Source organism: Neomonachus schauinslandi, chromosome 10, assembly GCF_002201575.2.
Source record: "Neomonachus schauinslandi chromosome 10, ASM220157v2, whole genome shotgun sequence".
In the NCBI taxonomy this organism is placed as follows: Eukaryota; Metazoa; Chordata; class Mammalia; order Carnivora; family Phocidae; genus Neomonachus; species Neomonachus schauinslandi.
Genome location: NC_058412.1, coordinates 888,304 through 905,726, shown reverse-complemented (window position 1 = coordinate 905,726; position 17,423 = coordinate 888,304). Strand labels below are relative to the sequence as shown.

Below are 17,423 nucleotides of genomic sequence, written 5' to 3'. Positions count from 1 at the left end.
TGGCCCAGGGAGGTCCGGGGTGGCAGGCGTCCGCGGGGTGGCCCAGGAGAGAGGAAAGTGTTGGCACCAGGGTGGCCAGTGAGAGGTTTGGATTCCAGGTGCCTTGAAGGCAGAGGTGACATAGTCACTTGTGGCCTGTATGTGGAGGGGTCAGGTGATGGGGTCTCAGCCCCAGGGGCCGGAAGGCCAGAGGTGACACTTAGTGACGTGGGGAAGCTGGTGGAGGACCAGGTTAGGGCCTGGGGAGGGGCTGTCTCACTTCCAGAAGCTCCAGGCGTGCACAGGAGACATTGGTCTCCAGGGGCACCTGGGTCCTGGTTCCACAAACCCCAGTGTCCTAACTCACCCCAGAAGAAAACGTTTGAGCCTCCGCAAACAGTCCTCCTGGCGTCTCTCGGGTCATGAAATAGTTTTCTTCCTCATTCTCAGGTTCACGTTTCAGTGTTTTCACTGGTAGTTACTTGTTTGCATTCAGAGATAGTTTTCTTTTTTTTTTTTTAAAGATTTTTTTTATTTATTAGTGAGCGAGAGAGAAACAGCACGAGAAGGGAGAGGGTCAGAGGGAGAAGCAGGCTCCCTGCTGAGCAGGGAGCCCGATGCGGGACTCGATCCCGGGACTCCAGGATCATGACCCGAGCCAAAGGCAGTCGCCCAACCGACTGAGCCACCCAGGCGCCCCGTGATTTTATTTATTTAAGAGAGAGAGAGCATGAGAGGGGGAGGGTCAGAGGGAGAAGCAGACCCCCCGCCGAGCAGGGAACCCGACATGGGACTCGATCCCGGGACTCCGGGATCACGACCTGAGCCGAAGGCAGTCGCTTAACCGACTGAGCCACCCGGCGCCCTCGGAGATAGTTTTCATTTCTAAAGCAAAGTGCAGTGGACAAGGATGGTCAAAAATGGTCAGGGCAGTTCGCAGAATTCCTGGTGAATAGCTCATAATCCAGAACTTACGTATGCACTGCAGTGATCGGCCCGCCCGGTTTTGTAGGAAGGCGTGGTTTGGCAGCATTTTATCAGCGATGCTTTAGAAGGCTCCGTCTCTCAAAGCACAGCAAGCACGTCTGAGCTCACAGGCGGCCCTTCGTGTCCAGCCTGGCACCGCAACCCCTGGAGAGAGGGACAGTGCGGAACTGGGCTTGTCCACGAGCCCCCGACTCCTGGGGCTTCTGAGACTTCCTGAGTTAACAGAACAGAGCCAGACATCCCCGTCTCCCATCCCCGTGTCCGGGAGGTGCTTGCTGACAGAGTTTTCAGGTCTAATTGAGCCCAAACACCCTGGCGGCGCATCCTCTCATGCAGCCCGCCAGCTCCCATTTCTGATTGGGACACCTCCCCGCCTGCAGCTCCGTGGGGGGTTGTTCAGACGCCGCCCCCACAAACAGAAACTGGTTCGGTTCCTTTAAATGTAGGCAGAGTCCATCTTGATCTGTTCTGAGCAGATACTTGGAAATAAGTAGTGGTGAGCAGGTGCCCAGCACTGTGGGCCGGCATGTGGGCGCAAGGGTGCGTGTGCGAGCCCGTGTGCTCCCGCGTGCCCCTGCGTGTGAGCGGGGGCGCGGGGGTGCGTGTGCGAGCCCGTGTGCCCCTGCGTGTGAGCGGGGCTCTTCGGGCAGCCCCCACAGTCAGCCCTGTTGCAGGTCAGGTCCTTCCCGGCTGTTCCTGCCAAGACCCCTTGCCCTTGCTGAGTGGACCCCCTGTTGCCCCCCTGCCCGTCACACACAGGTCCCCTCTCCTGGGTCCCCAGCCCAGGAGGCAGGATTGGGGAGGACTTCAGGGGCCTGGGCCGTGTCCCCGGGTGCTGTCCGCTGTCCGGGGAGTAAGCTGTGTCCCCCTCTCCCCTGCAGGTTACCACTACAACGACCTCGTGTCTCCCCAGTACCTGAGCCTCATCGCCAACCTGTCGGGATGCACGGCGCACCGGCGCGTGAACAACTGCTCGGACATGTGTTTCCACCAGAAGTACCGCACTCACGACGGCACGTGTAACAACCTGCAGCGCCCCATGTGGGGGGCCTCGCTGACCGCCTTCGAGCGTTTGCTGAAAGCCGTGTACGAGAACGGCTTCAACACGCCCCGGGGCATCAACCCCGGCCGGCTGTACCACGGGCACGCGCTCCCCATGCCCCGGCTGGTGTCCACCTCCCTCATCGGGACGGAGACCATCACGCCCGACGCACAGTTCACCCACATGCTGATGCAGTGGGGCCAGTTCCTGGACCACGACCTGGACTCCACGGTGGTGGCCCTGAGCCAGGCCCGCTTCTCCGACGGCCAGCACTGCAGCTCCGTGTGCAGCAGTGACCCCCCGTGCTTCTCGGTGGCCATGCCCCCCAATGACCCGCGTGTCCGCAGCGGGGCACGCTGCATGTTCTTCGTGCGCTCCAGCCCCGTGTGTGGCAGCGGCATGACGTCCCTCCTCATGAACTCCGTGTACCCGCGGGAGCAGATCAACCAGCTCACCTCCTACATCGACGCCTCCAACGTGTACGGGAGCACGGAACACGAGGCGCGCGCCATCCGGGACCTGGCCAGCCACCGGGGGCTTCTGCGGCAGGGCATCGTGCAGCGGTCGGGGAAGCCGCTGCTGCCCTTCGCCGCCGGGCCGCCCACGGAGTGCATGCGGGACGAGAATGAGAGCCCCATCCCCTGTTTCCTGGCCGGGGACCACCGCGCCAATGAGCAGCTGGGCCTGACGAGCATGCACACGCTCTGGTTCCGTGAGCACAACCGCGTGGCCGCGGAGCTGCTCGGCCTGAACCCACACTGGGACGGCGACACCATCTACCACGAGGCGAGGAAGATCGTGGGCGCACAGATGCAGCACATCACCTACCAGCACTGGCTGCCCAAGGTGCTGGGCGAGGTGGGCATGAAGGTGCTGGGCGAGTACCGCGGCTACGACCCGGGCGTCAACGCCGGCATCGTCAACGCCTTCGCCACGGCCGCCTTCCGCTTTGGCCACACGCTGATCAACCCCATGCTGCACCGGCTGGACGAGAACTTCGAGCCCATCGTGCAGGGACACATCCCCCTGCACAAAGCCTTCTTCTCTCCCTTCCGCATCGTGAGCGAGGGCGGCATCGACCCGCTGCTCAGGGGCCTGTTCGGTGTGGCGGGGAAGATGCGCATGCCCTCGCAGCTGCTGAACACGGAGCTCACGGAGCGGCTCTTCTCCATGGCCCACACGGTGGCCCTGGACCTCGCCGCCATCAACATCCAGCGCGGCCGGGACCACGGCATCCCGCCCTACCACGAATACCGGGTCTACTGCAACCTGTCGTCCGCCCACACCTTCGAGGACCTGAAAAATGAGATCAAGAACCCCGAGATCCGGGAGAAGCTGAGACGGTGAGTTGAAGCAAACCGTTTGGCGTCCTCTGTCTGTGAAGGTCAGGCGTGCCGAGAACGGTGGCCCCAAGTGTGCGTGGCTGCTGTTCTTTGTATTTCAGTGTGCGTTTGTGCAGCTGCGCTGTCAGAGGAGAGGAGCCCCGGAGGGTGGACCTGCAGAGGGGCCACCTGAGGAGGCCGTGCTGGGGCAGGAGGCCGTGGCCATAGCCCCGTGGGCGTCCAGTGTGCCTGTCCGGCGGGAGGGCCCAGCTGGGATATGTTGGGCTCTGTGGGGAGCCCCTGCGCTCCTGTCAGGCAGAGGGCACCAGGGCTCGCCCAACACAGCGGGGCTGGAGTTGCCGACCTCTCGGAGCCTGGGAACCTCCTCAGGCGATCGTGCGGGCTTCCGCTGAGTACGTGCCGGGGGCCGCGGTGGTGGGACCGCGAGGGTGTGCCAGGCCCGTGGAGACCACAGGAGCAGAGAGAGAGGCCTTGGTCCAGGAGGATGGGGGCAGCCGTCTACACCAGCCCTTCCGTGGCCTCCGTGGTCGACCTGCAGTTCTCTGCATGCTCAGCCCCGGCCTTTCTCTGCGGTCAGCGCTGCCCTTGGCGTGCTGTTACCACATTCATCATACCAGTTTCTTTAATGGAATCAGCCGCTCAGTAGTTTCTCTGCCATGATCCCTCACCATCCCGGGACTTGTGAATTCAGTCCGCAGGTCACTGGGTATTTCGGTTGTATTCATTCGCATTTGAAAGAATCTTTTTAAGAGGGAAATCTTCTGAGGACTAACTGTTGTTTTGTGGACTCTCCAGTTCACTGTGGAGTGAGTTACGTATTCTTGCTTGACTTGCTCAACACTGGATGGAAGGGTTCTCTAGTCAGCCTCCGAAGTGTCCTCTACAGAAAGGGGACTCTTCCGGCGTGATGTAAGTTGTGCAGAAGAGCGCGTGCGAGCTCCGCGTGTACCTGCGCTCGTGCAAACACGGCCCCGAGCTCGCCCGGTACCGGGCCATCTCTGTCACTGTGTGGCTTGATGACGATTTACCTGAACACTCTGTATTTCCCCTGTGCTTAAATCACCTCCTCTGCTCTCGTCCGCATGGACACAGATAACCGTCCCTGTATTTGTCTCCCGGGCCAGACTCACGTCCAACAGTCCAGAGGGGCCAGTGCTCCCGGATAACGTTGTCGACGGGTGGAGGGACGTACCCGTGTGTGCTGCAGACCCTGTGAAAGACATTCCACCTCATTCACCAAACACCCAGTCACTCACTCGCTTTCCTCTTGGTCAGCCGGCCAAGCGGGGCAAGGGGACCTGCATTCGGAGGCCCGGAGGCTCGGGAAACTTCAGGAGCTTCCTTAGGGCCCAAGAGAGGGAGGGGCAGGGCCTGGCCGGAGTGGGGCGCTCCCCTGCAGGCTGAGTCCCCCGTCCCCTGTCAAAGCGTCAGCAGCGGGGTCGTGGGAGGTGTGCTGGTGGAGGTGGGGCTCCCAGGTGGCTCCCGGGGAACCACACCACGCAGCTGTTCTTTCCATGCACGGGCCTGCCGGGGGCCTGGAGTCCAAGGGAGCGCCCAGCCTCCCTTCCCGAAGGACCAGCGCTGCCCCCGTTGCGCCCCCTGTGCCCTGTGCGGGCCGTGAGGCGCGGGGCCCCTCAGCCGGGCGCGCTGAGAAGACCCCCCGGGCTTGGAGTCCCAGTTGAAGGCAAGCTGCTGCATGCGTCTGGGAGGGCTGCTTGGGGTCTTCGGCAGCGTGCTGTCCTCTCCTCTCCCGCACTGGCGTTCCTGTGGAATCGCAAGAATTCGATGAACGCGTTTGTTCCGGAGCATTTAAACGTTGCTATCTTAGGCGCGTGTACGAGTTCCGCTAACAAATAGCTTCTCTGCAGCACATGTGTTTTCAATAAATACTCGAATCCCAGCGTTACAGTTATTCTTTTAAAAGTCTGCCTTTAGTTATGTGAAGTTTGTTCATTTGTATTTATGAAAAGAAACTCAAAAGACGTATACATTGTACTGTCAAGTGTGACTATTTCTGAATAGAAAAGCGGTGAGTTTAATTTTCTTCCTATATTAACTTGGTTTTTCTAAACTTATAATAAATGTGCACGTGTGTGTTTTATACATATATATATAAACAGTACAGAGAGTTTTTCAAATATAATGTATAAGAAGAATGAAACCGGACCATTTCCTTACACCACACACGAAAATAGACTCAAAATGGATAAAAGCCCTAAATGTGAGACAGGAATCTGTCCAAATCCTAAAGGAGAACACAGGCAGCAACCTCTTCGACCTCAGCCGCAGCAACTTTTTCCTAGAAACATTGCCAAAGGCAAGGGAAGCAAGGGCAAAAATGAACTTTTGGGACTTCATCAAGATAAAAAGCTTTACACATATTTGCAAATGACATATCAGATAAAGGGCTGGTATCCAAAATCTGTAAAGAACTTCTTAAACTCAACACCCAGAGAACAAATGATCCAATCAAGAAATGGGCAGAAGACATGAACAAACATTTCTGCAAAGAAGACCTCCAAATGGCCAACAGACACATGAAAAAGTGCTCAACATCACTCGGCATCAGGGAAATCCAAATCAAAACCTCAATGAGATACCACCTCACACCAGTCAGAATGGCTAAAATTAACAAGTCAGGAAACAACAGATGTTGGCGGGGATGCGGAGAAAGGGGAACCCTCCTACACTGTTGGTGGGAATGCAAGCTGGTGCAGCCACTCTGGAAAACAGTATGGAGGTTCCTCAAAAAGTTGAAAATAGAGCTACCATATGATCCAGCAATTGCACTACTGGGTATTTACCCCAAAGATACAAATGTAGGGATCCAAAGGGGTACGTGCACCCCGATGTTTATAGCAGCAATGTCCACAACAGCCAAACTATGGAAAGAGCTTAGATGTCCATCAACAGATGACTGGATAAAGAAGCTGTGGTATATATATACAATGGAATATTATGCAGCCATCAAAAGGAATGAGATCTTGCCATTTGCAACTATGTGGACGGAACTGGAGGGTGTTATGCTGAGCGAAATAAGTCAAACAGAGAAAGACATGTATCATATGATCTCACTGATATGAGGAATTTGAGAAATAAGACAGAGGACCATAAGGGAAAGGAAGAAAAAAATGAAACAAGATGAAACCAGAGAGGGAGACAAACCGTAAGAGACTCTTAATCTCAGGAAATAAACTGAGGGTTGCTGGAGTGGAGGGGGGTGGGAGGGATGGGGTGGCTGGGTGATGGACACTGGGGAGAGTATGTGCTATGGTGAGCACTGTGAATTGTGTAAGACTGTTGAATCACAGACCTGTATCCCTGAAACAAATAATACATGTTAATAAAATGTATAGATGCTTAAACAAAAGTGAATTTTCTTTGCTAACAGAAGGTCTGAAAGGTGCTAAATAATAATAAAAAATGAGGGCTTTTTTCATATTTGTTTTATCTACTACCTACTGCTTTCTTAGGCAAATTTAAGGTTTCACTTGTTTGTTTTGCAGGTTGTATGGGTCTCCACTCAACATTGACTTATTCCCTGCCCTCATGGTGGAAGACTTGGTCCCCGGCAGCCGACTGGGGCCCACCCTGATGTGCCTGCTGAGCACGCAGTTCAAGCGCTTGAGAGATGGGGACAGGTAAACGCAGGTGCCGCGGGGACAGGTGACGGCAGGAGCCACCTCTGCTCTTGAATGCACATTTCTGGGGACTCGGGGAGATGAGCCGTTGGTGGAGGTCTGTGTCCAGGCGAAAAGTGAAGGAGTGAGTGTCTTTACCTCTCACTGTGTTTGTGATCAAGTCCCTCGTGTGGGGACTTCCACCGCAGCCCGAGAATTACATGACCCTGTTCTCGGGTGCTTTTGTGTCCTTCCACCTAGGACACTTCTGTTTCTGGGAACAGACAATTCACAGGGTTCAGCCACTGTGGGAGTTTGGAGGAATTTGAACTTCTGGCAAGACTGCAACGTTTCAGGTTTAATGCGGCGTCATCAGTGTAGTTTAACATAGGGAAGGCCCCCCGTGCGTCCGCCCGGGCTGTGCGCCACGCCCTGGTTTCTAACAGAGGCCTCTGCTGGCTTCTCAGGGCAGCTGACCCTCTGCCAATTTTAGTCCAGGTTCTTTGTTTTGTTTCTTGAGTAGGAAGCTGAGCCGTGTCTGAGTCCCTCCGTGAGTGAAACCCAGTTGACACCGGTGGTGTCCGTCCTGTCGGCAGAACTGGTTGGGGAATGTTTGGATTCACCTCCCTGTGTCTGCTCTTCTCTCGTCCTGGGAAGCACAGGTTATGGTATGAAAACCCGGGGGTGTTCTCCCCGGCGCAGCTGACCCAGATCAAGCAGACGTCCCTGGCCAGAATCCTGTGTGACAACGCGGACAACATCACGCGTGTGCAGAGGGACGTGTTCCGCGTCGCGGAGTTCCCCCACGGGTACGGCAGCTGTGACGAAGTCCCCAGGGTGGACCTGCGCGTGTGGCAGGACTGCTGTGAAGGTGCGCGTCCCGGGGCCCTGCTGCGTGTGCCGGGGTGCGCGTCCCGGGGTGTGCGTCCCGGGGGCCCTGCCGCGCGTGCCGGGGTGCGCGTCCCGGGGCGCGCGTCCCGGGGGCCCTGCCGCGCGTGCCGGGGTGCGCGGCCCGGCGTGCGCGTCCCGGGGGCCCTGCCGCGCGTGCCAGGTCGCGCGTCCCGGCTCCGGGGGTGGCCACGCGGGGACTCAGTGGAGCCTGGGCTGTGATCGTGAGAAGCTGGTCCTTACATGGTGCTGTTCGCTGAGAGAACTCAGTGCTGAGTGCCGCACGCAGGAGGCAGGAATAAGCGTAATCAGTCAGCCTTCTGCTTTTTCCTTAAAACCTAACCTGTGTCTAATACGGGTTACTTATGTGTTGGATGAGTGTCGCGTGTTGGTACCCACGGATGACACACGACGCAGACTATCCAGGAAGCGTAGCACGCACCGAACTCAGTACGCTGCGTGTTCCAAAGTCCTGTGATTGCACACGTCTCCGGAGCGTGTTGTCAAAGGTCTCGAGGTGGGCCTGCCATCCGTGTGGAGGCCTGGGGACGCGTGGAGGGCTGGAGGGTCTCCGCCGCCTGGGGCCACCGTTCTCACCCTGAGGCTCCCTTGAATTCACAAATCTTGCTGTGGCTCACGTGATTTTCATTTCCTATTTTGAACGTAATTTTGGGTTTAACTGGTTCAAACTGCAATCAGAGACCCGGGGAGGATGAAGCTGGGGCGTGTTTGGAGCCGCCCGTGTGACCCTGCTCTTCTGTGGCCAGGAGACTAGAGCTGTCCTTCTTCTGCCTCCTTTCCCGGAGGAAACGGTTCTGGTTGGGCTCTCGTGCTCCCTGGTAATTGCTTTTAATCGGCTGTCATGTCCGTGAGCATTGGAGTCGGGGTTGGTCGGTTCGCGCGTTCTTCCTCTGCGTGTGTCTGCATGTGGGTGGTTGTGCTGATCTGGTCCTGGGTCCGCCTCCGCCTGGCTGTCCTCTCTACGTGAATGTGTGGGGCGTGTCTATGAGCAGGTGCTGAGCACGCGTGTGCAGCACACGCCATGTGTGATATTACAGAGGATTTGCCTGAAACATCCCACCTCCAGGAAACTGCTCTTTGAAAGCCCCTGGGAAAGGCCGGTTCCTCTCGGATACAAAACTTCACGTCCTGATGGCTCCACCAGGCCCCCCTCGCTGCTTAGATGGGGGCTGAACTGGGTTTTCTGTTGCTTTCGCTCTGAAAAGCCAGAGTCCCGGGAGAGAAGGCAACTCGGAGCCAGGTATCATCGGGGCCCTCTCCCCTCTGTGCACCTGCTGAGGCTTTCTGACTTCCCTTCCCCTGGACGCGTTTCCTCCAGGTGCTGAGCGGGCCAGGTTCAAGGATGCTTCGGAAGCTTTGTCTTCCATCATAGGCCAAAAGCCACGTCTAAAATATGGCAGAAAGAAAAAGAATTAAGGTTTGGCGGGACCAAATGTCGGTTGCCGTTTACTTTCCATTCCACTTAAAAAAAAAAGGCAGAGCAGCTCGCTTGAGCTCACCGCAGAGTCCCGTGAGTGCTTTTGGAGACCCAAGCAGCAGGCTCGCGCACAGGAGAGCCCTGAGAAAGGACACCCGGGTGCTCGGTTACTTTTTCTTTTACCAAAGTTAGAAGTTGCCCTTTTGTGGGGATTGATGGGGCACATGCATGCACGCACACACAAAGGCACACGCACAGTTTTGAAATAATTGCACTAATTTTATAACTTTTTTTTTTTTTTAGATTTTATTTATTTATTTGAGAGAGAGAGCACATGAGAGGGGGGAGGGTCAGAGGGAGAAGCAGATTCCCTGCCGAGCAGGGAGCCCGATGTGGGACTCGATCCAGGGACTCCAGGATCATGACCCGAGCCGAAGGCAGTCGCTCAACCAACTGAGCCACCCAGGTGCCCCATGATTTTATTTATTTAAGAGAGAGAGAGCATGAGAAGGGGGAGGGTCAGAGGGAGAAGCAGACCCCCCGCCGAGCAGGGAGCCCGATGCGGGACTCGATCCCGGGACTCCAGGATCATGACCTGAGCCGAAGGCAGTCGCTCAACCAACTGAGCCACCCAGGCGCCCCCAATTTTAAAATACTACAGAGAATTCCTGTACTACGTCAGATTCATCAGTTCTCAAAGTTTTGTCCTGTGTTACTGTTCTCTCTCTCCCCATTTACGGGTGTCTGTGTACGAGCACACGTGTGCACGCATGTGTATGTGTACGTGTGCATATGTGCGTCCGTGTGTGCATGGATGTGTGTGTTTGTAAAGGAGTACACCCCATTTTTTCCTAAACTAGCCGAGGAAGGTGCAGACTGCTCTCCTCCTGAGGAAAGTGCGTGTATGGGCAAACCTGGGGAGGTGAGTGCGGATGCACGCTGTACTTCCCATGGGGGCATCACATGCCGCGCCCCTTGGCCCGCACTTTCCGCAGCACGTGCTGGGCCCGCTTCCTCTGGACCCGCTGTGGACTCTGCGGCCAGCTTTTCTCAGGTTAGACCCAGGGGTGCCTCGGGCTCGGGCGTGCTGGCGCTCCGTGGGCAGGCTGCGTTCTCCGGGGCAGCCTCAGGAGGCGCGCGATCGGCTCCTCACTGGTGACCCGGACACGGGTTATCCGGCTGGAACGTGGATTCGCATTTGCCCAACGGGGGCGGCTGTGAGAGTGGGCATGTTTTGGGTGTGGAAGGCACAGGCCGTTCGTCTTCGAACTGAGCTCGTCCTGCAGCCCCGAGGGGCACGTGGGCTGTGAGCTGTGAACCCCGCGGGGTGGTGAGCGCTTCAGTGTTGAGGGTCCTCCCACACCGTGTGACCGCGGGGCCTCCTGGGTCCGGTGCCTTTACACGGGGAGCCTGCCCGGAATTCCGGGCGATGGGTCCAGGTTCGAGTGGGAAGCTGAGTGCTGCTTAGCTGCTGGAGTGACTCGCCGAACGCTGGGAGGAGTTGCCTGTGGATTCTGTGCTGTGCGTGGACGTGGGCTTTAGGTCCCTGCCTTTGCTCTCCGGCAGCCGTCACGGGCCCGCCAGACTGGGAGAGACGAGGGGGAGCAGGGGGAGGAGACCAGCCTATTCCTCCTGTACTTTCTCTTCCCGGGGATTTCCGCTGTTGCTCTGCACCCTCCAGTGTTTGGGAAGGGCCAGGTGTTGCGTTTGCCACGTTCCCGGCCAGGCATGTCCTGGGCAGATGGGGCTCGGAGTGAAACGGGGTGTTTGTGGGATGGGATGGGCAGGAGGAGCAGGGCCTGGAGGGGGGACGAGGGAGCAGGGGCGCGTGGACGGTGCCCCCGGGCGCGTGGACGGTGCCCCCGGCGCGTGGACGGTGCTCCCCGGGCGCGTGGACGGTGCTCCCCGGGCGCGTGGACGGTGGCCCCCGGGCGCGTGGACGGTGGCCCCCGGGCGCGTGGACGGTGCTCCCGGATGCGTGGACGGTGCTCCCGGATGCGTGGACGGTGCTCCTGGGCGCATAGCGCCTTGGCCGCAGAGGAAGATGATGCCCTGGCCTGACTCCTCCCCAGGGCTGGCGGGAAGCCAGCTCGCGGTTGAGAGGACGGGGGCTGTGGCGCGAACATGGAGGAGGAGGCTGTCCTGGCTGTTGGCAGGGAGTCTGGGTGGCTTTGGGGGCTCCCAGGCCAGGAAGATGTGGTCCGGCAGCCGTCTTGCCCACGGAGGGAGGAGGCCCGCCACGAGGCCCCGGCTTGCACCATAGACGTGCTGTGAAGGCTCAGTGACGTTTCTCAGGATGTGCTTGCCGTCCCCTGAACTAGAGCCAACGTTTAACACCTGTATGCTCGTTTCAGACTGCAGGACCAGGGGACAGTTCAACGCGTTTTCGCACCACTTCCGAGGCAGGCGGTCTCTGGGGTTCAGCTACCATGAGGACGAGCCCACCGGGGAAGCAGGCCCTGGGGGGACCCCGAGGTACAGCCAGCTCCGGGGCAGGGAGTGGGGTGCTGGCGGGGGCACCTGTGGCCACGTGTGACATGCTGAGGTGTGTTGGCGGCTTCTCCCTGTCCCGTGCAGCATCGGGAAACACAGAAAGCATCCGGGCAATGCCACGGCCCCCTCCCGTGAGCGCCCTCAAGTACCGGGGACGAATGACTTCAAGGACTTTGTTCTGGAGATGCAAAAGACCATCACAGACCTCAGAGAGCAGGTAACTGTCCCTGCACATCCCGTCCCGATTCACAGGCGGCGTTCTTGCTCCCAAGACCCTGCACTTGTGAAATCTGCGCCAGCTCCCCGATCCGGAGCCTCCTGTCTGGCTCTTCTCTTGTGGCCTGTCCCCGGCCCGGCCACATGGGGCTGCCCTCGGTTTCCCGGTGGCTGGGGAGCTCTCCCTGTGGGCTGCCCTCGGGTGCCACTGGGGAGGGCGTGGGGTCCCTGGAGCGGCCACAGAGATCCTAGGTCGGGAGGGGGCCATGGAGGAGAATTCAGACCTTAGGTCCTGTTCCAAAGCCACTTCTTTAGGAATGTCGGTCTAATCCTTGTCCCCAGGGAGGGGTCAGCAGGCATTTTGTGGTCAGGTCCCCCTGGATGTGGGGAAGGGCACCCACCAAGGGTCTCCACACTGGGCTCTTCTCCGAGGACCTGTAGGGTTTTGCAGAAAATGACTGACCTGCCTTCCCCCACCCGGGAGCTTCCTCCTGTCCTCTCCTCTGCGTCCGGTCCTCAGTGAGCTCTATGTGTACACGAGTGGAGACTGAGGTCCCAGGTTAAAAGCCCGTGTGCAGATCAGACGGTCCTATTGGCAGAAATGCCTGATGCTGTGCCAGCCTGTGGAGATGGGCCTGTGAGCGGTGCTCCAGTAGGAGGCCCCCATTGCTACGTGTGGGGTCCTCAGTCCTCGGGCGTGGAGGACATGGGGTCGTCTCTCCCAGCCACGCGCACGTGCTCTCACGGCTGGATGTGCAGCTTCGCGTGAGCTGCGACCTCGCCTGACAGCCCCCAGGTGTGTGACAGAGCCTGGAGACAGGGTGGGGGGGATGCCTGGCACCGGTCAGAAGGCAGGGCTTGTGGCCTCAGGAGAGAAGCCCCTCGACCGTTGCCCTCAGCCAGAGCGACACAGCCAGGTAGTGACAGGCACAGGGCACCCTGGGGGCTCCGCCCGGGGCTGGTGGGTGCTGAGTCCTAGAGATGGTCACTCCGGGCAGGCAGGCTGGGCCAGTGACCACGGAGAATGCAGGCGGGAGAGCTGGCACTGTGCAGATGGGTCAGTGTGAGCAGAGTCAGGCGGGGGTACACAGTGGCTGCCCCAAGCCCACCAGCCCCCCGCGCCCCCCGGCGCCCACCAGCACCTTGACTCCGTCTGTGGCTTCTTCCAGCCGCAGACAGAATAACCCCGGTGTGTGTCCCCTTCCCTCTGCGCGCCCCCACATTTCAGGGCAGGGCTGCTCGATGGGCAGGGCGCCAGGTCTTGGGAAGAGGCGGGTGGGAAGTTCGCGGGCGTCTCTCTTACTCTGCATGGCCAGGCCTGGTTCACACAGGGCTCCTTCTACCCCAGTCGTCTCCCCGGCGCTGGGCGAGGTTTGTCCTTGCTTCTTCCGGCTTTATGCCACAGTTCGGTCAGCGATCACCGAGGAGAGCCCCCCAGCGTCCCCAGCAGCCCCCCCCGGCCCGTGCTGCTGCTCCCGGGGCCTCAGGGACCCTCCTTGCCTTCAGGACTTGGAAGACAGCTCTGGGGTCTGGGGACGTCAAGATCATGATGCTAGCAAGGGCCTGAGTGCAGGAGGCGGCCTCCGTCCAGAGCCGCACCTGACCTGCAGACCTGGGCGCCTATGCGTGGGCTGGCATGGCTCAGGTCGCCCGGCTGCAGGCCACGCAGATGCAGAGTGTGCGAGGCCAGGTGACCTGACCACGAAGACCGCGTGGTCTTGTGCAGCTTGGAGGCCGTGCGGTGAACGGCATGCCGTCACATGGAGTAGATGGAGGACGTTTAACGGCCAGGAGCGCGCGGGAGGTCTGCGTGTCGAATCCGTTCTTGGCGCGCCGTCCTTTATCAGAGCGGACGCCCCCGCTGCTGACGCGTCCTTAGGCGGTCGCACCCGGTTGTGTCCGTTCTCCTCTGTGGGGTCAGGAGATTCAGTGCCTGTGACGGAAACCCCACTCGAGGACCGATAGATGAGCTGGGAGTTTTGCGGGGCTGCTGGACCCTCCACGGTGCAGAGACAAGCACGTCTGGCCACCGTCCGCGTCAGCCCCCAGCAGCAGGGACGGAGGAGGGGCGCCGCCCGCGGCTGGGGCTGGTGGCCTGTCAGGGCTGTCCGCGTCCGGGAGTCTACCTGCAGGATGTTCTTGTCTGGGTGGTTCCCGCTCGCACGGTCGCGTGGGAGCCTCTCGTCCGATCCCCCTCGGGCTTCTGTTCTTTCCCTGGAGCTGCCATAGGCTGCAGTCTGTGCCCCGTGACACGGGGCTGTCTCCGAGGTCTCGGAACCTGAAGTGTCCCTGCTGAGCCAGAGGCGTCCTCATCCCAGGCGGAGGTACGGGTGTGCTTCCAGAGCTGAGACCTTCACCTCCAGTGAGCAGTGCACATTTTTGCTTTGCTGCAGATAAAGAGACTGGAGTCCCGGCTCAGCACGGCGGACTGCACAGATGCCGATGGGGAGCCTCACGCCAACGGCGCCAAGTGGAAGCGAGATGCATGCTCCATCTGCGAGTGCCGAGTGAGTGTGGGGCTCTGCCGTGGGAACTGGGGGGACCAGCTGCACTCCGAGGCGGGTGCCCCCACTCGGCGGAAGTCAGGGGCTCTTTCCCCAGAGCTCTGTTCAGGGTGGGTCTGCACACCACGGCCCCAGGCAGCCTCAGGGTGTTTGCACCAGCTGGGAGGGTGGGCCTGCCAGGTGGTTCTCGGTCTCCAGAGAAAGTGGACGGAAGTGTTGTGGGGACCGCGGTGGCCCCCGTGTCCAGGCCGGAGCTTCAGGAAGAGGATGTGTTTCCTGGCCCGGGGATGGGAAGGGAGCTCCAGGGTCCCTGGTGGTTGTCCTGTTTGGGAATGACAGAGCAGAGTGGGGACAGCACGGTCCCCTGCAGCCTCTCCCTACTTTGTCCTCCTTCTGGTGGACATCCCGGACGTGATCCTGGGGTCCCAGGTGTGGGGCCAGGGGGCTGTGCTGAGCCTGTATTCCTGGGCTGTCTTCAGGGTGGGTGGCCAGTCGGGGTGGGGGCGGGAACTTTCTGGAAGAAGTGCAGGGTGTCTGCAGCTGTTAATCAGCGGGAGAATCAGCCCTTGATTACAAACTGCACCAAAGAGCTCAGACCGGCATGGGGTCGGAAGGGCAGACAGGCAGGGGGGTGATGCACAGGCCGCATACCCCAGGAACTGACGGGTCCTGGCGCCTCTCTCCTCCAGGACGGGCAGGTCACCTGCTTCGTGGAGGCCTGCCTGCCTGCCGATTGCCCAGCGCCCGTGAGAGCCCGTGGGGCCTGCTGCCCGGTCTGCCCAAGAGACGGCACGGGGAAGAAGCCTTAGGCTCGGCGAGGCCTTCGGGGGCCCTCCATGTCCTCGAGACTGACGGCCGGCACAGGGCGTGCGGACGGGAGGGATCCCTCTGTCTCAGTGGAGGGCAGGTGCTTAGACCAGATCATTCACAGAGGAGAAACCGCGGACACGCGTCCTAACTTCACGTTAGATTCTCAGGTTTTTATTTAATGTTTTTATTGAAATATTGGTGCTACTATTAAATTGCACAATTAAGTCATTTAGGCTCCTAAATTCACTTCCCCGGATACCACCGTTTTCTTCTCGACCGAAAGTGAGTCCCGCTTGGTTCTGACACCTGGAGCTTGCAGACGAGCCCCCGCACCAAGTGCGCGTCGCGGAGCCACCGGAAGACGCACGCCACGGTGGAAAGGGAAGATCAGTGCGTGGCTGATGGACAGACTCCTAGGAGAACTGGGCTGACGGTCTGGGCGGAGGGCACCAGCGTGTCGACCCCGAGCGACGGCCCTGCTGCCCGGTCACCCACTCACCTGCGACTTCCAGCACCTCGCCCACGAGAGTGAGATGAAGCCACGTGCAGAAATGCAGAAACAGGTTGGTTTTCACTAGGGCTTGTGTGACGCTGCCCGCGTGGACCAAATGTGAAGCCCGTTCCTACTGAAGGCGCATGTCCATGTTGGCAGCACCCGCTGGGCTCTGTTCCCGGCCAAGCACCGAGGGCTTCTCCCCATGGAGGGACTTCCTACCTTCAGGTCGTGTGAGTGCCTTAAAGAAACAAAATCGATCCCTTTACCTCATTTGTATTTTCAAATGCATGACGTTTTGCCCATGTTTCAGGTGTCAGGAATGGTAGAAAAATCACTTCCCCTATGCAAAAGTTGTCTTAGAATTCAGAGAAAAGCAACTATCATACCTCATGGTCTCTCTCTTCTTAATCGACCGGAAACCTCCTGTTTTGTTCTGGATACGAAGTGATGTGTCCTGAGAAGCGTGTCCTTGAACATGCAAGCTCAGTTCGGCAAGCATGTGGTCGAGCGCCCACCGCGTGCGGGCGCCGAGCTGAGCACAGATGCGGGGCCCCTGCCCTGCCCGGGAGGACCCCCGAGGACACAGGTGGTCTCAGTTTGTGCTGGCAAGTCCAGGGTGGGGCGCTGTGGGGTGGCCATGACCGCGGCGGCCGGAAGGCAGGTCTCCTGGTGGTCGGGCATGTGGTGAGCAGGGTCAGAGCCCGATCTGGCCCGGCGCGGGCATCCTTCTGGAAGCAGGAGCTGCCAGGCTCTGTGACCAGGCTGCCATGCCTGCGGGGTGGGGTGAACACTCCAGTCGTGAGAGTGTCCGCGGTAGCTTTAAACACGGCCAACTTGACTTCTTGTCCTCGGAACGTTGAATGGTAAACACAAGCTGGTGTCTCGGGTGTGGGACTTCTTTGGAGATACCAGGTCACATTTAATAACCAAATCTTAGAACTGATTTCTGTCAGCGAGAGAGTGGATAACCGTGTGCACAGCGTGATGGTTATGGAAGTTGCTCAGGTATAAGATGACCGCGCACCCCACGTTCTGAGAGTCTGGTGTCTGGGGGCGGCCGGGTGGCTTTGCTACAGAGGGTTAGAACGCATGGCTGGGACCGCGTTCTCTCGGCGGAAGGAGGGGTGTCTGCGACTCACGGTGAGGGTCTGTAACTGCAGCGTGAACGTCGCGGGGTCCCCGGCTTCATCTCACATGCAGTGTCTGAGCTGCAGGCAGGGCCCGGAGGGACCCGCGGCTGGGCGGGGGGTCGCAGCCACGCGAAGCGAGTGTACATATTTATTTAGTTCCTAACTGTTGCCAACAGCCAAGTGCCTTTCTGTGTTCATTGTAATCAGTTCATTACCAAAGAAACGTTTGCACTATGTAACGATGCCGTCAGTTCAAATAAATGGGCCACGTTTTCAGATGGAGAGTGGTGTTCTTCTTTCCGTCAAGCCCGTGGTCGGGGTGGCTGCTTGCTGGCCCCACGGGGCCGACAGCAGGTAGGGAAGGAGGCAGCTCCTGGAGAGAGCCGGGGTCTCAGAGGGTGGGGTCCCAGGGGCCTGTGGGAGCTGCGCCTGCCTCCGGGCGCGTCGTGCTGTGGACAAGGACATGTCCTCGTCAGA

General features: G+C 59.2%; 1 protein-coding gene across 1 annotated transcript in view; it reads left to right on the top strand.

Moving 5' to 3' along the window:
• The window catches only part of PXDN (peroxidasin), a 40,709-nt gene extending 23,493 nt beyond the window's left edge, over positions 1 to 17,216 (top strand). Inside the window, exons 18-24 of the mRNA XM_044918858.1 lie at positions 1,848 to 3,351; positions 6,858 to 6,992; positions 7,634 to 7,842; positions 11,652 to 11,772; positions 11,875 to 12,007; positions 14,400 to 14,513; positions 15,200 to 17,216. Coding sequence (XP_044774793.1) covers positions 1,848 to 3,351; positions 6,858 to 6,992; positions 7,634 to 7,842; positions 11,652 to 11,772; positions 11,875 to 12,007; positions 14,400 to 14,513; positions 15,200 to 15,319 — 2,336 coding nt within the window. The 3' untranslated portion in view covers positions 15,320 to 17,216. The remainder of the gene's footprint in view (positions 1 to 1,847; positions 3,352 to 6,857; positions 6,993 to 7,633; positions 7,843 to 11,651; positions 11,773 to 11,874; positions 12,008 to 14,399; positions 14,514 to 15,199) is intronic.
• Positions 17,217 to 17,423: the final 207 nt, after the last annotated feature.